At 41.4% G+C, this 15,673-nt stretch overlaps 1 protein-coding gene across 18 annotated transcripts in view; it reads left to right on the top strand.

The window, feature by feature from the left end:
• The window catches only part of zc3h13 (zinc finger CCCH-type containing 13), a 100,837-nt gene that overhangs the window by 37,080 nt on the left and 48,084 nt on the right, over nucleotides 1–15,673 (top strand). For 11 of the 18 annotated variants that reach the window (XM_078559487.1, XM_078559505.1, XM_078559488.1 and 8 more), the window contains 2 exons: nucleotides 8,830–9,030; nucleotides 10,836–11,021. In XM_078559487.1, coding sequence (XP_078415613.1) covers nucleotides 8,830–9,030; nucleotides 10,836–11,021 — 387 coding nt within the window. The remainder of the gene's footprint in view (nucleotides 1–8,829; nucleotides 9,031–10,835; nucleotides 11,022–15,673) is intronic. The other 7 variants (XM_078559489.1, XM_078559490.1, XM_078559494.1 and 4 more) reach the window with 2 other exon arrangements.

The following is a 15,673-nucleotide window of genomic DNA, read 5'->3' on the forward strand; positions in this document are numbered from 1 at the left end:
TCATCTTCTCTGTAGGCAATAGTCATCAGCAAACAAAACATGAACTTGCTTGGTTATCTGATGTATTGTAGCTGTTGAGGACAGCTACAAATTATGCCATTGTTACCGTTATAAGTAATCAATAATTATTCAGTTAAGCCTGGTTTATGCTTATCCAGAAATTGCAATAAACAAACCCTCTGTATCTGGCTTGTTGAGTTACCAAACTGCAGTTAGTCTACATCGAAGTCTGGACTGTAATATGAAGTATAAGTTCACCTGTCTATCGTTGTAGCGGCTGCATTTTCCTGCAATCGTACCATTAAGTATACAATTTCCGATTTGGTTCCCTGATGCTTGGCGTATTGCTATAGTTTTGATGGAAGGTCATCGACCTGAAACGTCAACACTGTTCTTCTCTACAGGTGCTGCCTGATCTGCTGAGTTTTTCCAGCTTTTTTGGTTCTTTCTTCAACTGTTGAGAAGCTAGCCATTAAGGTGTCCTTTGTAATCCCCATCAGCCCTGTGCAATCATTTCTTCACTGAACTCTTCTTTTTCATGTACTATTTAGCCCTCTCCATAGTGTTATGATACCCAGCTGAGGTTACCATTGGACAAGCCTGATCCCAGGGTGGAACCCAGCTTGATAGATCCTAACTTTCATTTGTAGGGAGAGGGGCTACTGAACAGAGTCACTGGAGTCTGCTAATCAATTTTTAACAAAGGCATAAAACATTTATTAAACAAGAAAATATGAACTATTTTACAATACTCGTTCACCCACAGCTATACCTTTACAGATATATACAGATTTGTAAGGATAGCACAAGCTACAAAAACTGTCTTATACTCTAATGTTCACAGTAAGTACATAGTCCATGTAAACCTATGGCACCCTGTGGTCAGACACACCACACTCAAACCAAATGACAGATGCCATGGATCTTTCCTCAACTACCCCAGATGCTTGTTACATGTGAGCCAACCAGTCTCACTGAACTCCGTCTTTCATATGAGGGTTTCCAATCTCCACTCTCTAAGAACTCGCTTTGGAATCTTCTCCCAAACCAATGTTTTCTCTCAGGCACCTTTAGCATGGGTTCACCTCCAGGGTTTCGAACTCTCCTTCCAATGTTCCTCTCCCCTGGGTCATCACATACATTCAAGCTTTTTTCCACGCACTCTCTCTCACCAATTCAGCTGTCAACAGTACACCACTGCTTCACATGCCCATGGCAAAGAGTTACAGGCCCTCAGCTGCCTCTTTGGACCTTCTGACTTCTCACAAGCCTTTATATCGCATTGACTCTGCTTCCTGCAGCTTGGAGCCTTTCTCTGCCCCTCACTGTTAACTTCACTTTCTGGGCTCCTGTCCTTCCTTTGACTAGAAGGTGTGCTTGGGACTTTCTCCTCTTCCACTCCCCTGGATTCTTGGGGATTTTCTTCTTTAGCTTGGGACTGGCTATATGTCCCCTTTGCTCCAGTCTCTCCCTGGCAGCTACTTTCAGCTCACTTTAGCTTGGAACTGGTTATCTAAGCCTTCTAGGCTGCCTCTACCTCACAGCTCTCTTCAAAACTAAACTAAAAAACTGCTGTTTCTAGTTTCTTCTGGGAGGGACCTGCCTCTCTGGACCCCTGTTGTTAGGCAACAGTCTAGCTTTTCTACTCTTGTGTTTGCTTAACTTCTCTTACAGTCGTAAACTCTCATTAGAAATGCAGGCACCTTTTAAAGTGAAACTAAAACTCAACTTGACCTTTTCTTAACATACAGATACAGAAATATAAATCAAACTTAAACATTAAAGCTAAAACTCATTCTGAACACCCACAAATACCAATATAACTTATTTAAACTATCTCTGTTTCCTAACAATAGCACATTCCACATCACACTATGCTTCCCTTTGTTCCACTCATCCTTAGCCCTATGCTATCAGTGCCTCTACAAATCCCCAGCCCTCTACTGCTTCCACCTATATATGATCAGATGTTATTGCCTGCAGTGTAACTATTGGAATACTATACCTATGGACTGGATCATCACTATTTACTGAACTTAAATTCAGATTGCCTTCTTTTGTCCCTCAGAAGCAAATACTATGCTTTGTAACAAGGCATAGAAATTAGGAGCAGCAGTAGGCCATTCGGCCCTTCGAGCCTGCTCCACCATTCAATACGATCATGGCTGATCCTCTATCTCAACGCCATAGTCCTGCTTTCTCTCCATACCCCTTGATGCCCCCAATATGCAAAAATCTGTCAGTTTCTTTCTTGAATATATACTCAGTGACCTGGCCTCCACAGCCCTCTGTGGTAGAGAATTCCACAGGTTGACCACCCTCTGAGTGAAGGAATGTTTCCTCATCTCAGTCCTAAATGGCCTGCCCTGTATCCTGAGACTGTGGCCCCTGGTTCTAGACCCCAACCAAGGGAAACATCCTCCCTGCATCTAGTCTGTCTAGCCCTGTTAGAATTTTATACATTTCAATCAGATCCCCCTCTCATTCTTCTAAACTCTAATGAATACAGGCCCAGTCGAACCAATCTCTCCTCATACGACAGTCCTGCCATCCCGATATCAGCCTAGTGAACCTTCGCTGCACTCCCTCTATGGCGTATATCCTTTCTTAGGTAGGGAGACCAAAACTGCATGCAATAATCCAGGTGTGGTTTCACCAAGGCTTTGTATAACTGCAATAAGACATTCTAATGCAATCCTCTTGCTCTGAAGGCCAACATACCATTTGCCTTCCTAATTGCTTGCTGCACCTGCCTATTTACTTTCATTGACTGCTGTACAAGGACACCCAGATCCCTTCGTACATTCACATTCCCCAATATATCACCATTTAAATAATACTCTGCCTTTCTGTCTTTCAGAAGCCTATAACTTCATATTTATCCATGTTATACTGTTTCTGCCATGTGCTTTCCCACACACACAACTTGTCTAAATCGCCTTGAAGCTTCCTTGCATTCTCCTCACAACTCAACCCCACCCAGTTTTGTGTCATTAGCAAACTTGGAAATATTGCAATTGGTTTCCTCATCCAATTCATTTGTATATATCGTGAATAGTTGGGGCCCAAGCACTAATCCCTGTGGTATACCACTAGTCTCTACCTGCCATTCGAAAAAGACCCATTTATTCCCATTCTCTGTTTCCGGTGTATCAACCAATTCTCAATCCATGCCAGCATTACCCCCAATCCCATGTGCTTTGATTTTGCCCACTAGCCTCTTATGTGGGACCTTATCAAAAGCCTTTTTAAAATCCAAATACACCACATCCACTGGTTCTCCCTCATCTATTCTACTAGTTACATCTTCAGAAACTCCAGCAGATTAATTAAGCATGATTTCCCTTTCATAAACCCATGCTAACTTTGTCTAATCCTGTTAATGCTTTCCAAGTGTTCTGTTACCATGTCTTTTATAATAGACTCTAGCATTTTCCCCACTACTGATGTTAGGCTAACTGGTCTGTAATTCTCTTTTTTTTTCTCTTCCTCCTTTTTTAAATAGTGGGGTTACATTTGCCACCCTCCAATCTGTAGTAACTGCTCCAGAGTCTATAGAATTTTGGAAGATGACCACCAATGCATCCAATATTTCCAGGGCCAGTTCCTTTAGTACTCTGGGATGTAGATTATCAGGCCCTGGGGATTTTTCAGCCTTTAACCCCACTAATTTCTCTAGCACCATGTTTTTTCACTAATACTGATTTTCTTCAATTCCTCCCTCTCACTAGATCCTTAGTTCCCTAACATTTCTGAGAAATTATTTGTGTCCTCTTTTGTGAAGACGGAACCAAAATATGTGTTCAATTCTTCTGCCATTTCTTTGTTCCCCGTTATAATTTCCCCCGTTTCTGACTAAGGGATCTACATTTGTCTTTGCTAATCTTTTTCTCTTCACATATTTATAGAAGCTTTTGCAGTCAGTTCTTATGTTCCCTGCAAGTTTACTCTCATACTCCATTTTCCCCTTCTTGATCAATCTTTTTATCCACTTTTGCTGAATTATAAACTGCTCCCAATCCTCAGGCTTGCTGGTTTTTCTGGCAATTTTACGTGTTCCCTCTTTGGATCTAATACCATCCCTAATTTCTTTTGTAATCCATGATTGAGCCACCTTTCCTGTTTTATTTTTGCACCAGACATAAACAAATAATTGTTGTAATTTATGCATACGTTCCTTAAATATTAGCTATTGCCTGTCCACCGTCAGCCCTTTTAGTAAAGTTCCCCAATCCATCATTGCCAACTCGCACCTCATACCCTCGTAGTTCCCTTTATTTAGATTCAGGACCCTAGTTTCAGATTCAACTTCTTCACTCTCCATCTTAATGGATAGTTCTATCATTTTATGGTCGTTCTTCCCCAAGGGCACAGCAAGATTGTTAATTAATCCTTTCTCATTGCACAATACCCAGTCTAGGATAGCCTGCTCTCTAGCTGGTTCCTCAACATATTGGTCTAAAAAATCCATCACTACACACTTCAAGAAATCCTCCTCCACAGTATTATTGCTAGTTTGGTTTGTCCACTCTATATGTAGATTAAAGTCACCCATGATTACAGTTATACTCCTATTGCTTGCGTCTCTAATTTCCTGTTTAATATCTTCCCTTACACCCCCTTTACTGTTTGAGGACCTTTAGACAACCCCCACCAGCGTTTCTTGCCCCTTGGTGTTTATTATCTCCACCCAAACAGATTCCACATCATGATTTTCCGAGCCAATATCTTTCCTCACTATTGTATTGATTTCCTCCTTTACTAACAGTGCTACCCCACCTCCTTTCCTTATTTGTCTGTCCTTCCTAAATATTTAATACCCCTGGAAGTTCAGTTCCCATCCTTGGTCACCCTGCAGCCATGTCTCCCCAATTGCAACTATTTCATAACCGTTTATATCTATTTGCGCTGTTAATTCATCTACCTTATTGCAATGCTCCGCGCATTAAGATACCGTGCCTTTAGACTTGTCTTTTTAACCTTGTTAGTAATCTTAGCTTTATTTTGCACTATGACCCCTTTTGTTTTTCGCCCTCGTTCTTTCTGCCTTCCAGCTTTGCTTCTTACTTTTCTGTCTTCGTTTCTATTCTTGTTTCCCCATACTCTGTCTCCCTGCTCAGGTTCCCATCCTTAAATCCTCACCGACAGCACTAGCAAACAGTTCCCCGAGGACAATGGTCCCAGTCCTGCCCAGATGCAACCCGTCCTGTTTGTACTGGTTCCACCTTACCCAATGTCCCAGGAATCTGAATCCCTCCCCTCTACACCATTTCTTCAGCCACGTATTCATCCGATATATCCTATTATTTCTACTCTCGCTAGCACGTGGCACTGGTAGTTATCCTGAGATTACTACCTTTGAGGTCCTAGTTTTTAATTTATGTCCTAACTCCCTAAATTCAGCTTATAGGACCTCATCCCTATTTTACCTATGTCATTGATACCAATGTGTACCACGATCACTGGCTGTTTGCCTTTCCCCTTCAGAATGCCCTGCAGCCTTTCCGAGACATCTTGACCCTGGCACCAGGAAGGCAACATACCACCCTGGAGTCTCTTTTGCTGCCGCAGAAACGCCTATCTGTTCCCCTTACTATTGAATCCCCTATCACTATAGCCCTGCCACTCCTCTGCCTCCCCTCTTGTGTGGCAGAGCCACCCATGGTACCATAGACTTGGCTCCTGCGGCTTTCCCCTGAGAAGTTGTCTTCCCCCCAACAGCATCCAACACAGTATATCGGTTAGAGAGGAGGGCAGCCACAGGGACACCTGCATTACCTGCCTTCCTCTACTCTGCCTGGTCATCACCCATCCCCTTTCTGCCTGTTCAGCATTTATCTGCGGTGTGACCACCTCACTGAATTTGCTGTCCATGATAACCTCAGCATCGCGGATGCTCCACAGTGAATCCACCTGCAGCTCCAGCTCTAAAATGCAGTTAGCCAGTAGCTGCAGGTGGACACACTTCCTGCACACATGGTCGCCAGGGACACTGGAAGTGTCTATAACTTTCCACATAGTGCAGGAGGAGCATATCACGGGTGCGAGCTCTGTTACCATGACTTCCCTTTAGATTAAGTTCGTTAGTTACTCCCTTTAAAGAATACTAACTACGCTAGGGACCTAATTCCACTCCAAACGCTCCCACTACAGTCCAAAGTCCTCACCTTATTTTGTTTAAGCGAATGGACTGCAGCAGTTTAATTAGTAGAAAAAGTAGAAGTAGAAGTACTCACCTGACCCTACTTCCTAGTCGGCTGCCTTTCCCTGCATTATGACACTTTTTGAATCTTGATGTCACTTCGAACTCCACCGCCTGAAGGTCCTGAGGGTACGCCTCTTCCCTCCGGTCTCAGCCTTTGTTTTTTGCGCCCTTTTATACTGCTCTCGCTGGCCTCTCCTCTCTGGTCTCCAGACATACATTTACATAGCACTTTTCTTGACCACAGGACTTTACAGCCAATTAAGTACTTTTTGAAATGAATGCTATGATACGGCAGATGGCATTTGCCAGGCTGACCAAATCCACAAGGGAAACTTGGCCACGTTATCACAATGGTTTTGCAATTTGTATTTGTATTCAAGGCTTGTGCATTGAAGTCAGAGATATTGGGCAGAATTTTGCCATTGGTGAGCAGGGGGCGGGGCCCGCTCGTCGACATGTAAAATGACGCAGGATGACGTCTGGCAGAACCCCCGACATCACCGCACCCCATTTAAATTTTCAGGAAGGCGGGGGCACAGCAAAATTAGCTGCGGGCCCGCCGACCTGTCAGTGGCCAATTGAGGCCATTGACAGGATCATTTAAACAATTAAAGGACCTGCCCGTCCAACCTTAAGGTTGGTGGGTAGGCCAGGAGCCCCGGTGGCAAATAGAAAAAACGTGAAACCTCATCCAGCAACGGGATGAGGTTTCATGCAGGGTTTTAAAAATTTTAATAAAATTTTTCTGTAGATTATGAATATGTCCCATCTCTTGTGACATTGTCACATGAGGGGGACATGATAGGGAATTTGTTTTTTCAAAGTGAAAGCTATCTCCCTGAGGCTGCACTTAGCACTCTCGCTTTTAGGGAATCCCCCCGCCTGCACAGGAAGCGCATAGTGCTTCCCGCTGGACATCACGCTAGGCGGGCCTTAATTGGCCAGCCCACGTAAAATGGCGGTGCGGCCTGCTTTGCTGGCGGGGATCGGCTCCCTGCCTGCTGGAGATTGGGTCAGGCCTGCCCAACAGGCAGAAAATTCTGCCCATTGAGTCCACTACCACCTTTAAAGATTAAATTAAAACATTTATTGACATAAGAAGAAAAAACTTAAAACACACACAAGATTACAGTTCCACAGTTATAACAGTTCCCAAAATTTCTACTTAACCAGACTCCCAACTACACATCCCCTTTAAGGCAACAGTCCAAATAGATTCCAAATTTATAAAGTCATCCAGCAGTTTTACCACAAGCACTCATTGGGCAATGGACTTCAAAAGGCTTTTAACACAGCTTTGGTTACTGGAACAGCAAACTTCTGCAGGATGGCTAGAGGCTTTTCCCCAAGTCTGTTTTACGCAGTCACCACGGCCAACCCTCACACAGCCTTCCATCCTTCTTTAAATATATTTCTCCCTTTTTGATCTGTAAATCCCATTGTTCCCACTTGTATTTAGAAGCTACTTTTCCCAGAATATAAAAATCTTTAATGTTCTCATTATGGCCAGCTCTTTTGGGAAAAATCAATGTAATACCCTTGCCTTATTTATCTTGCCAGTTGTAAACATTTTCCATGTCTCTGTGAAAATAAAACACTTCTCCACTTATCTAAAAATGCAAATCTCATTCACACCGTATCTGCTGACCTCACCCTAGCTTTACTCATCTCCATTTCAAACACCTTTGATAATCTTTGATAATTTAAACCTTGCAGTCTAGTCATCTCTAGTTTAATTAAATTAGCCCCATACACAGAACCATATACCCACACACATAGCCCTGCTTTAAAATATCCCACAATAATATTAGGAAAAATATGATAGTTTCTTGACAGTAGTCACTGTTGTATTTTAGGAAATGAGGCTTCCAGTTTGCACACAGCAAGCTCCCACAATCTGCACTGTGATAATGGCCAGACATTCTGTTTCTTTTTCTGATGTTCGTTGAATGATAAATATTGATGAGGGCACTGGGGATAACTCCCCTGCTCTTCTTGGCAATAGTGCCCTGGGATATTTTGTTTCCACTTGAGAGGGCAGATGGGGCTTCGGTTTAACACCTCATCTGAAAGAAATCACTTCTTACAGTACAGCACTCCCTCAATACTGTACTGAAGTGTCAGCTTTGATTTTTCTGCTGCATATTACTGTGGGGTTGGAGTCTCATGTAGGCCAGACCGGGCAAGGACAGCGGATTTCCCTCCCTAAAGGATATTAGTGAACCAGACAGATTCTCACAGCAATCCTGTGGTCACGGTCACCATTACTGATGCTAGCTTTTTTTTCAGATTTATTTAATTAACTGAATTTAAGTTCCCCAGTTGCCATGGTGAGATTTGGACTTATGTCTTTGCATCATTGGGCCAGGCCTCTGGATTACCTAGCCACTATGCGACTGTACCATGTAGGGCTTTTTTTCCTTCAGAAAACAAGTAGATATTACAAAGTGCATTTGGACAAGATTTTTTAAAGATGTACGCTCTTCCACCACAGTGCATTTGTTCGTTACTAAAATACCGTTTTTATCTTTGAAGCTGGCAACTTGCTAATAAACCATTTGTGCTTCTATTACTTCAACCAAGCAAAGCCCTTTGTTGTAACAATATACTATCTTCCTTTCCAGAAGATCTTCAAAAGTGCAGCATGGTAAAAAGAAAGGGCCTCGTACTCCGAGCCCACCACCCCCTATTCATGAAGAGATTCCAGTAACTAAAAAGCATAAAGAAAAGCTAAGGGCAAAGGAGAGAACTGAAGAAAAAACCCGGGAGAGTAGAGAAAAAGGAAGGGATGTAGAGAGACATAAAGAAAAAAAAGAAAAACACAGGTGAGTGATACTGCCTTGATGAAGCTTAAACCTATTTTGCACTACTTCCCTTCCTTACAAAATACTTAACCATCTCGCATTGCTACTGTGTATGACCATACAGAACAAACTACATTTGAGATGGTATCTTAGTTGTAATTACTGTACCCTGTGCAGCTGCATTTAAGTGCCAGCTAAGTGTGTCTCAGTGGGCTTTTAAGATTATTAATGAGGACTTAAATTGAGCAACTTTATCCATTCCAAGCTTTCAGTCAGAACACTACTGATACCTTTGAGTTGAAAGTATATCCAAAATTTAAGCATCTGTGCATTGATTTAATATTGCTTTTGAAGCCAATTTCACTTCCCATTAAATGGCCCCCAGTGTGTAATGTAAATAATTTGCTCCAATTATCAAGTTGATATTTAGAAGAACAGTCTGCCCATTGAACATTAAGATTGTTTCTAGAAAAGTTTCTTACTTTATTTGAGTGCTTGTTAAACAATTTTTGACTCTTGCTGAGAGACACTTAGCTGTCACTTGATTGCGGCTGCACAGGGCACATCTATTTCAAATCAAACGACAAACGTAATTAGGAAGATGGACTGTTTGGGATATATTTGAAAAAATGTATTGCAGTATTCATAGACACTAAATATAAAATACTTTTGCTGGGGAAAGAACCTTCATGAGTGAAAGGCTTCATTATGGTCCTGTAAAATTAAAGTAATCCGAAAATTGTCATAAATTATGAATTTTGGGACCATCTTGCGCAATATTTAATTTCTGTTTAACTATTTGGGTGTCTCAGAAATTTATCATTTTAACCTTTTACCTTTGATCAGGTGGATCATGCATCTATGAGGAAAGGTGGGATACACTGGGGTTGTTTTCCTTGGAATTGAGGAGGCTGAGGGGTGACCTGATTGAGGTGTACAAGATTGAGGGGCCTAGATAGAGTAGACAGTGATGCCCTGTTTCCTCTAGCAGAGAGGTCAATTACCAGGGGGCATTCATGAGGAAAAACTTCTTCACCCAGAGGGTGGTGGGTCTTTGGACTTCACTACCTGATTTGGCGGTGGAGGCAGGAACCTTCAGCTCATTTAAAGGGCAGCTGGATCTGCACCTAAAGTGCTGTAACCTGCAAAGTTATGTACCAGGTGCTGGAAGGTGGGATTAAAATGGGCAGCTAGTTTTTAAAAAATTTTTTTTTGGCCTGCACAGACACAGTGGGCTGAATGGCCTCTTTCTGTGCTGTAACTTTTCTATGGTTCTAAATAAAATAGCAGCCTGGTCTTTCTAATGGTTGGATAGAATACTCAGTGAAATGTGCAAGAAATTCACAATGCTGTTTAATTGACATGTCTACGCCACAAAAACATTGTCAAAATTAATCATAAATTTCAAGTGGCTAGCATGTCATCTGAAATGTCACAGCAGTGCAGTTCATGGTACTTTTTTCTCCCCTTAAATCAGTATGACCTACCAGGGAGTGTTCTGTACTCCCACTGAAAATGCAAGTGTTTTCTCTTTCCTAATAGGTTCATCCATTAACGGGATGAGGATTAGAGAAAGAATAAGTTAAATCTGTGTTCATCAAATCCAATTGTGATGTTGTGAAAGATTATTCTTCCTACGAATGTCATCAGTGAAATTATTTTTTCTTAAAATATCCATTTATGTTTTTGCTCTGCCCAAATGGAACAAACTTGAAAATTTTGAATATTTTAGATGATGTTTGGCTTCTGTCACACTTGGCAGATAGAATGAAGAAATTATATAATAGACCATTGCAGGTTAGATCTCTATCTTGTTCAACTTTCAGGGATCACTCTGATAGCCTACATAGACAGAAGAGGTCTATAAGCCCCGAGGAACAGTCTGGCAGCACCTCTTCTCGTTCCAGAGAATATTCCCCACCGGCATCAAGGAGAAAATCAGTCTCTCCAGCTCCACCTAAGTCAACTTCATCTTCCTCTTCTCGGAAGCATTCTTTCTCCCCACGTCACAGGTATAGAATCCTCAACATTGACAAGAAGGATGAGAAGATGATGGCTACAGGGGAATAGAATATCTTTAATTGATTTAAAAAGGGTGTAATGCATACATATACTCTGCTTAGTAATTAGCAAGTTTTTTGTGGATGACTAGTATATAAAAACATATTGTGTAAACATGCATATATTATCTATGCAATAGTATAATGTGATTGAGCAGGTTAGAATTTAAAGCAGCTCATTGTAATTAATGGGGGATGTTTCACTAGTTTGGTGTGTCTGGATGCAACAACCAAAGCAGATTCTAATTACTTCTGGTTGTACAAGAACATTTTTACTGAAAGAAGGAATGTTTTCTCCAGGTGTAGCAAGTAATGGATATGTTTTTTTCATATTGATGTGAAAAATCTTCCAAGTGTTTTATAATAAAAACCTAGGCATAATTTTACTCTGCAAAGTTGAAAGAAAAATAATTTTAACTTTGAAGTAAATATACTTGTAATTTTTGAGGCTATTATAATTAACTTCAGATGAAGAAGGATCTTTTTTTCTTTAGAAAACTCTTCCCTGGGTCACCAGCCTTTAGCTTGAATTTTCAGCTCGGCAGGCAGACGCAATCAGCAAGCCCGAGATTGGCCGGGAAACGGACCACCGACTGCGATTGACCCCCAACCGTGATTTCACGCTGGCTGGCCAATTAACAGCCAGCCAGTGTGAAATGCACGCTGAAAAGCTCAGCGCTGCTGGGAGGAGAGTGGGCAATGACATCAACGCGGGCACGGGCGAGTGCTGAGTGAAAGCTCCCTGAAGGCAGAGAGCTGCCTCAGGGAGCTGCAGACCTGAAAACCATCAAATAAAGTTTTGAAAATCAGAAATAAAAAGTCCAAGCATCACAACCAGGCACCCGAATATATATAGATGATAAATATGTCCACAGATTTTTATTTTTATTTTATTTAATCACGGAAACCTCATCCCGCTCTTGGATGAGGTTTGATGAAAAATGCAAAGTCCGCCTAGCCGATTCGCCTGTAAGGTTGGACAGGCCACAAAAAATTGGAGACAGTTGTGCCGTTAATGGGCTTAATTGCCCTCTTAATTGTTGGTGGGCGCACTTGCGACTTTTGCACGTCTGCCAAGCGAAATATTGCACAAGCTTGGGATGACAACGGGATGCTTGCCCGACTTCTTCTCGTGCTATTTTACGCCTGATCAGTTCGGGCGAGCGCCTGCCCGAGGTGTAAAATCCTGCCCTTTGTGTCCAAGAAGCCAAGAGGTGAAGGACAGCAGTTCAGTCGGGGCAGTCCATTAAGTTTCCTATCTCTTTGCAGAGAGATTCTTGGCCTCTGTCCAATACATTGTCATGTGGTTGAGAGCAGAATAGAGCCTTTATCCACCTGCTCTTTGATTCTGCCTATTAGCCTTCTCTTATGTTAATTAAAGTGAAAATAATACGTCTGGTATAAGCAGCTTTGGGAGTGAATTAGCTGTGACATTTCTGCCCATTGTTACAGTTTCTCCCTTGGTAATACCTGGTGGGATTTTTCCCAGCTAGCATTCTTGAAGAAAGCTGCAAATATACAGATACCCCCATTTGCAAGTAGATGAAGTCCTTTTGATCATTTGAGAGGGTTTATTGAAAGACATAGAAATTATAGAACCGTTATGCATGACTAAATTATTTAATTGTCTAATATTTTGTTGTGGAAACTTGTTTTGACAGTTGATTAAGCTTAGAATTATTATTAGTTTGGGGAATATTCCTTAATTTGAAGTAGTAAGTATTTGAGTAATTCTTTAGTTTTGAATTTGGGAATCTTAAGTGATAACTGGGCAGATAGTTGTAACAATGCTTAAGCAATTAAATGAAACAGAATAATAAGCTGTATTCTGTGATTAAGATTTTGTTCAATTTTGTTTTCTCCTTTCTGAAAGCGATTAAGAAATGCTAATAATGAACGCTTTCATGAAATTGTTTTTAAATTTTCTGAGATGAGAATACAGGTATCAAATTATTCCTAAGTTTTTTTGTTAAGTAAGAAGCAATTGGGTCTAAATTCGATCAGGTATTTGGCAGATATTTGGATTAGAAAACTAGTGACCACTTGAAATGGTGGGGGGGTTAACATTTTGCAACAGTCACAGGCCATAATTTAGTGTTCAAGTTAACATTAAACTGTATGCAAGTTTTTGATTGTATTTTAACCCAATGGAATAATGAAAAGGCACCCATATTAAATTACTAGATCCACTGTCTCGTGTACCTTCAGATGTGGAGCTCTATCTCACTTATAGCTAATTAGCTGTCGTGGTGGGATTTGAACCTGTATCCCCAAAGCATTAGCCTGGGCCTCTGGATTACTGGTCCAATTCCCTTCCAATTTTTCCCATGCTTATGGACAAGAGGAGATAAAACAGTCAGGTTTAAGAGACTTTAGAAGGCAAGGAAACCATTTTGGAAGTTGTTATACTTAAAGAATGGTGTTTCAATGCACAGGTAACTTATGACGGTGTTAATCAACTCCACCTCTTTCCTATCAAATACTTTGGTAAAGTTAAATTTAATGTAGTTGGTACCATGACACCCCACTGGCTAGCTATCTGGTTTTTCAGATGAAAGTGATCAACGTGTTTTTTTTTTCCTTTATTCTTTCATGGATGTGAGTGTCGTAAGCAAGGCCAGCATTTGTTGCCCATCCCTATTTGCCCTTGAACTGAGTGGCTTGCTAGGCCATTTCAGAGACCAGTTAAGAGTCAACCACATTGCTGTGGGTCTGGAGTCACATGTAGGCCAGACCAGGTAAGGATGGCAGATTTCCTTCCCTAAAGGACATGAATGAACCAGATGATAGAAGCAAAATACTGCAGGTGCTGGAAATCTGAAATAAAAACAGAAAATGCTGGAAAAGCTCAGCAGATCTGGTAGCATCTGTGGAGAGAGAAACGATGGAGTTAAGGTTTTGGAACTTTATGAACCAAATAGGTTTTTACAACAATCAATGATAGCTGTCATGGCCACCACTACCGAAACTAGCTTTTATATTCAATTTTTATTTATTAAGTTTAAATTTCATCAGCTGTTGTGGTGGAATTTGAACCTGTGTCCGCAGAGCATTAGCCTGGGCCTCTGGATTGCTAGTCTAGTGACATTACCACATTACCATTGCCACCATCTCCCTGCTACTGGATAACTGTCAGGCAATATCATTACAAATGGAGCACATTTGTTTTTTGATGTCTTATCAGAAAAGACAATTTAATAGAAGTTTATAGTTCTTGAGGTTGTTCAGAAATTTATAACTGCTCATTGGCCCTAGACTAATTTAAGAGGAAGACTAAATGGACACTCTAATCTGTGGCCAGGAAGCTCCTCAGCAGTCATGGACCTTCTTGGTTTCTGCCTCACATCTCTGTACTGTACTTTTAAAATTTCTTTTGAAATGTTCAATCAACTTGGTGGACTAAGTGCCAGTGGGGTAACATTTGGGTAAGAGTGGTCATGGTATCGTAAGGCTTAGATGAGTAATGCAGAACAGCAAGGAACAATTTAAAGTAGATCGTCTAAATTAGAAAAGAGCTAATTTCAATGTGTGAGAAGGGATCTAGCCAGGGTAAAATGGAGCCAAAGGCTGACGGGAAAAACTGTCACAGAACATTGGATGATCTTTAAGGAGGAGAGAATTCAGGTACAGGCTAGGTACATTCCACAAGAGCGAAAGGTAGGGAAACCAAAGCCAGAACTCCTTGGATGATGAGGGAAATAGAGAATATTAGGGATAATGAGGGTGCTATATGCTTAGAGGCACAGGACAAGGCTAGAATACTTATGAGTAGTTTGTATCAACATTTAATAAGGAAGAGGAAGCTGACAAAATATCTGTAGAAACGGAGATTGTAGAGATAATGGATGGGGTGAAGATTGAGAGGCAGGAGGTACTAGCTATGGTTAGAGCGGATAAGTCAAGCGGATGACTTGTAAAAGGAAGTGGGGGTGTTGATCGCGAAAGGGCTTGCCATAATCCTACAGTCTTCCCTAGATATTTGGGTAGTGCCAGAGGATTGAAGAGTGGCAAGTGACACACATTCAAGAAAGGGTGTGAGGATAGTCCTAGTAACTACAGGCCAGTTAATTTAACATCAGTGGTGGGTAAAGTTTTATAAACCATAATCAGAGGAAAAAAATCAACTGGCACTTGGAGAGGTTTGAGTTAATTACATAAGAACTAGGAGCAGGAGTAGGCAATTCAGCCCCTTGAGCCTGCCTTGCCATTCAATACGATCATGGCTGATCTCATTTCGGCCTCAACTCCAATTTCCTGCCCTCTCCACATAACCTTTCAACCCGTTACTAATTTAAAATCTGTCTATCTCCTCTAAATTTATTCAGCGTCCCAGCATCTACTGCACTCTGAGGTAGTGAATTCCACAGATTCACGACCCTTTGAGAAAAGTAATTCCTCCTCATCTCTGAGTTAAATCTACCACCCCTTAGCCTGAAACAATGGCCTCTTGTTCTAGAATGCCCCACAAGGGGAAACATCCGCTCCACGTCTACTTTGTCTACCCTCTTTAGCATCTTATGTACCTCAATTTATCCTTCGTTAAGGAGAGCCAGCATGGATCTGTAAAAGGAAGATTGTGTTTGACTAATCTAATTGAATTTTTT

Source organism: Cetorhinus maximus, chromosome 16 (assembly GCF_964194155.1).
Source record: "Cetorhinus maximus chromosome 16, sCetMax3.hap1.1, whole genome shotgun sequence".
In the NCBI taxonomy this organism is placed as follows: domain Eukaryota; kingdom Metazoa; phylum Chordata; class Chondrichthyes; order Lamniformes; family Cetorhinidae; genus Cetorhinus; species Cetorhinus maximus.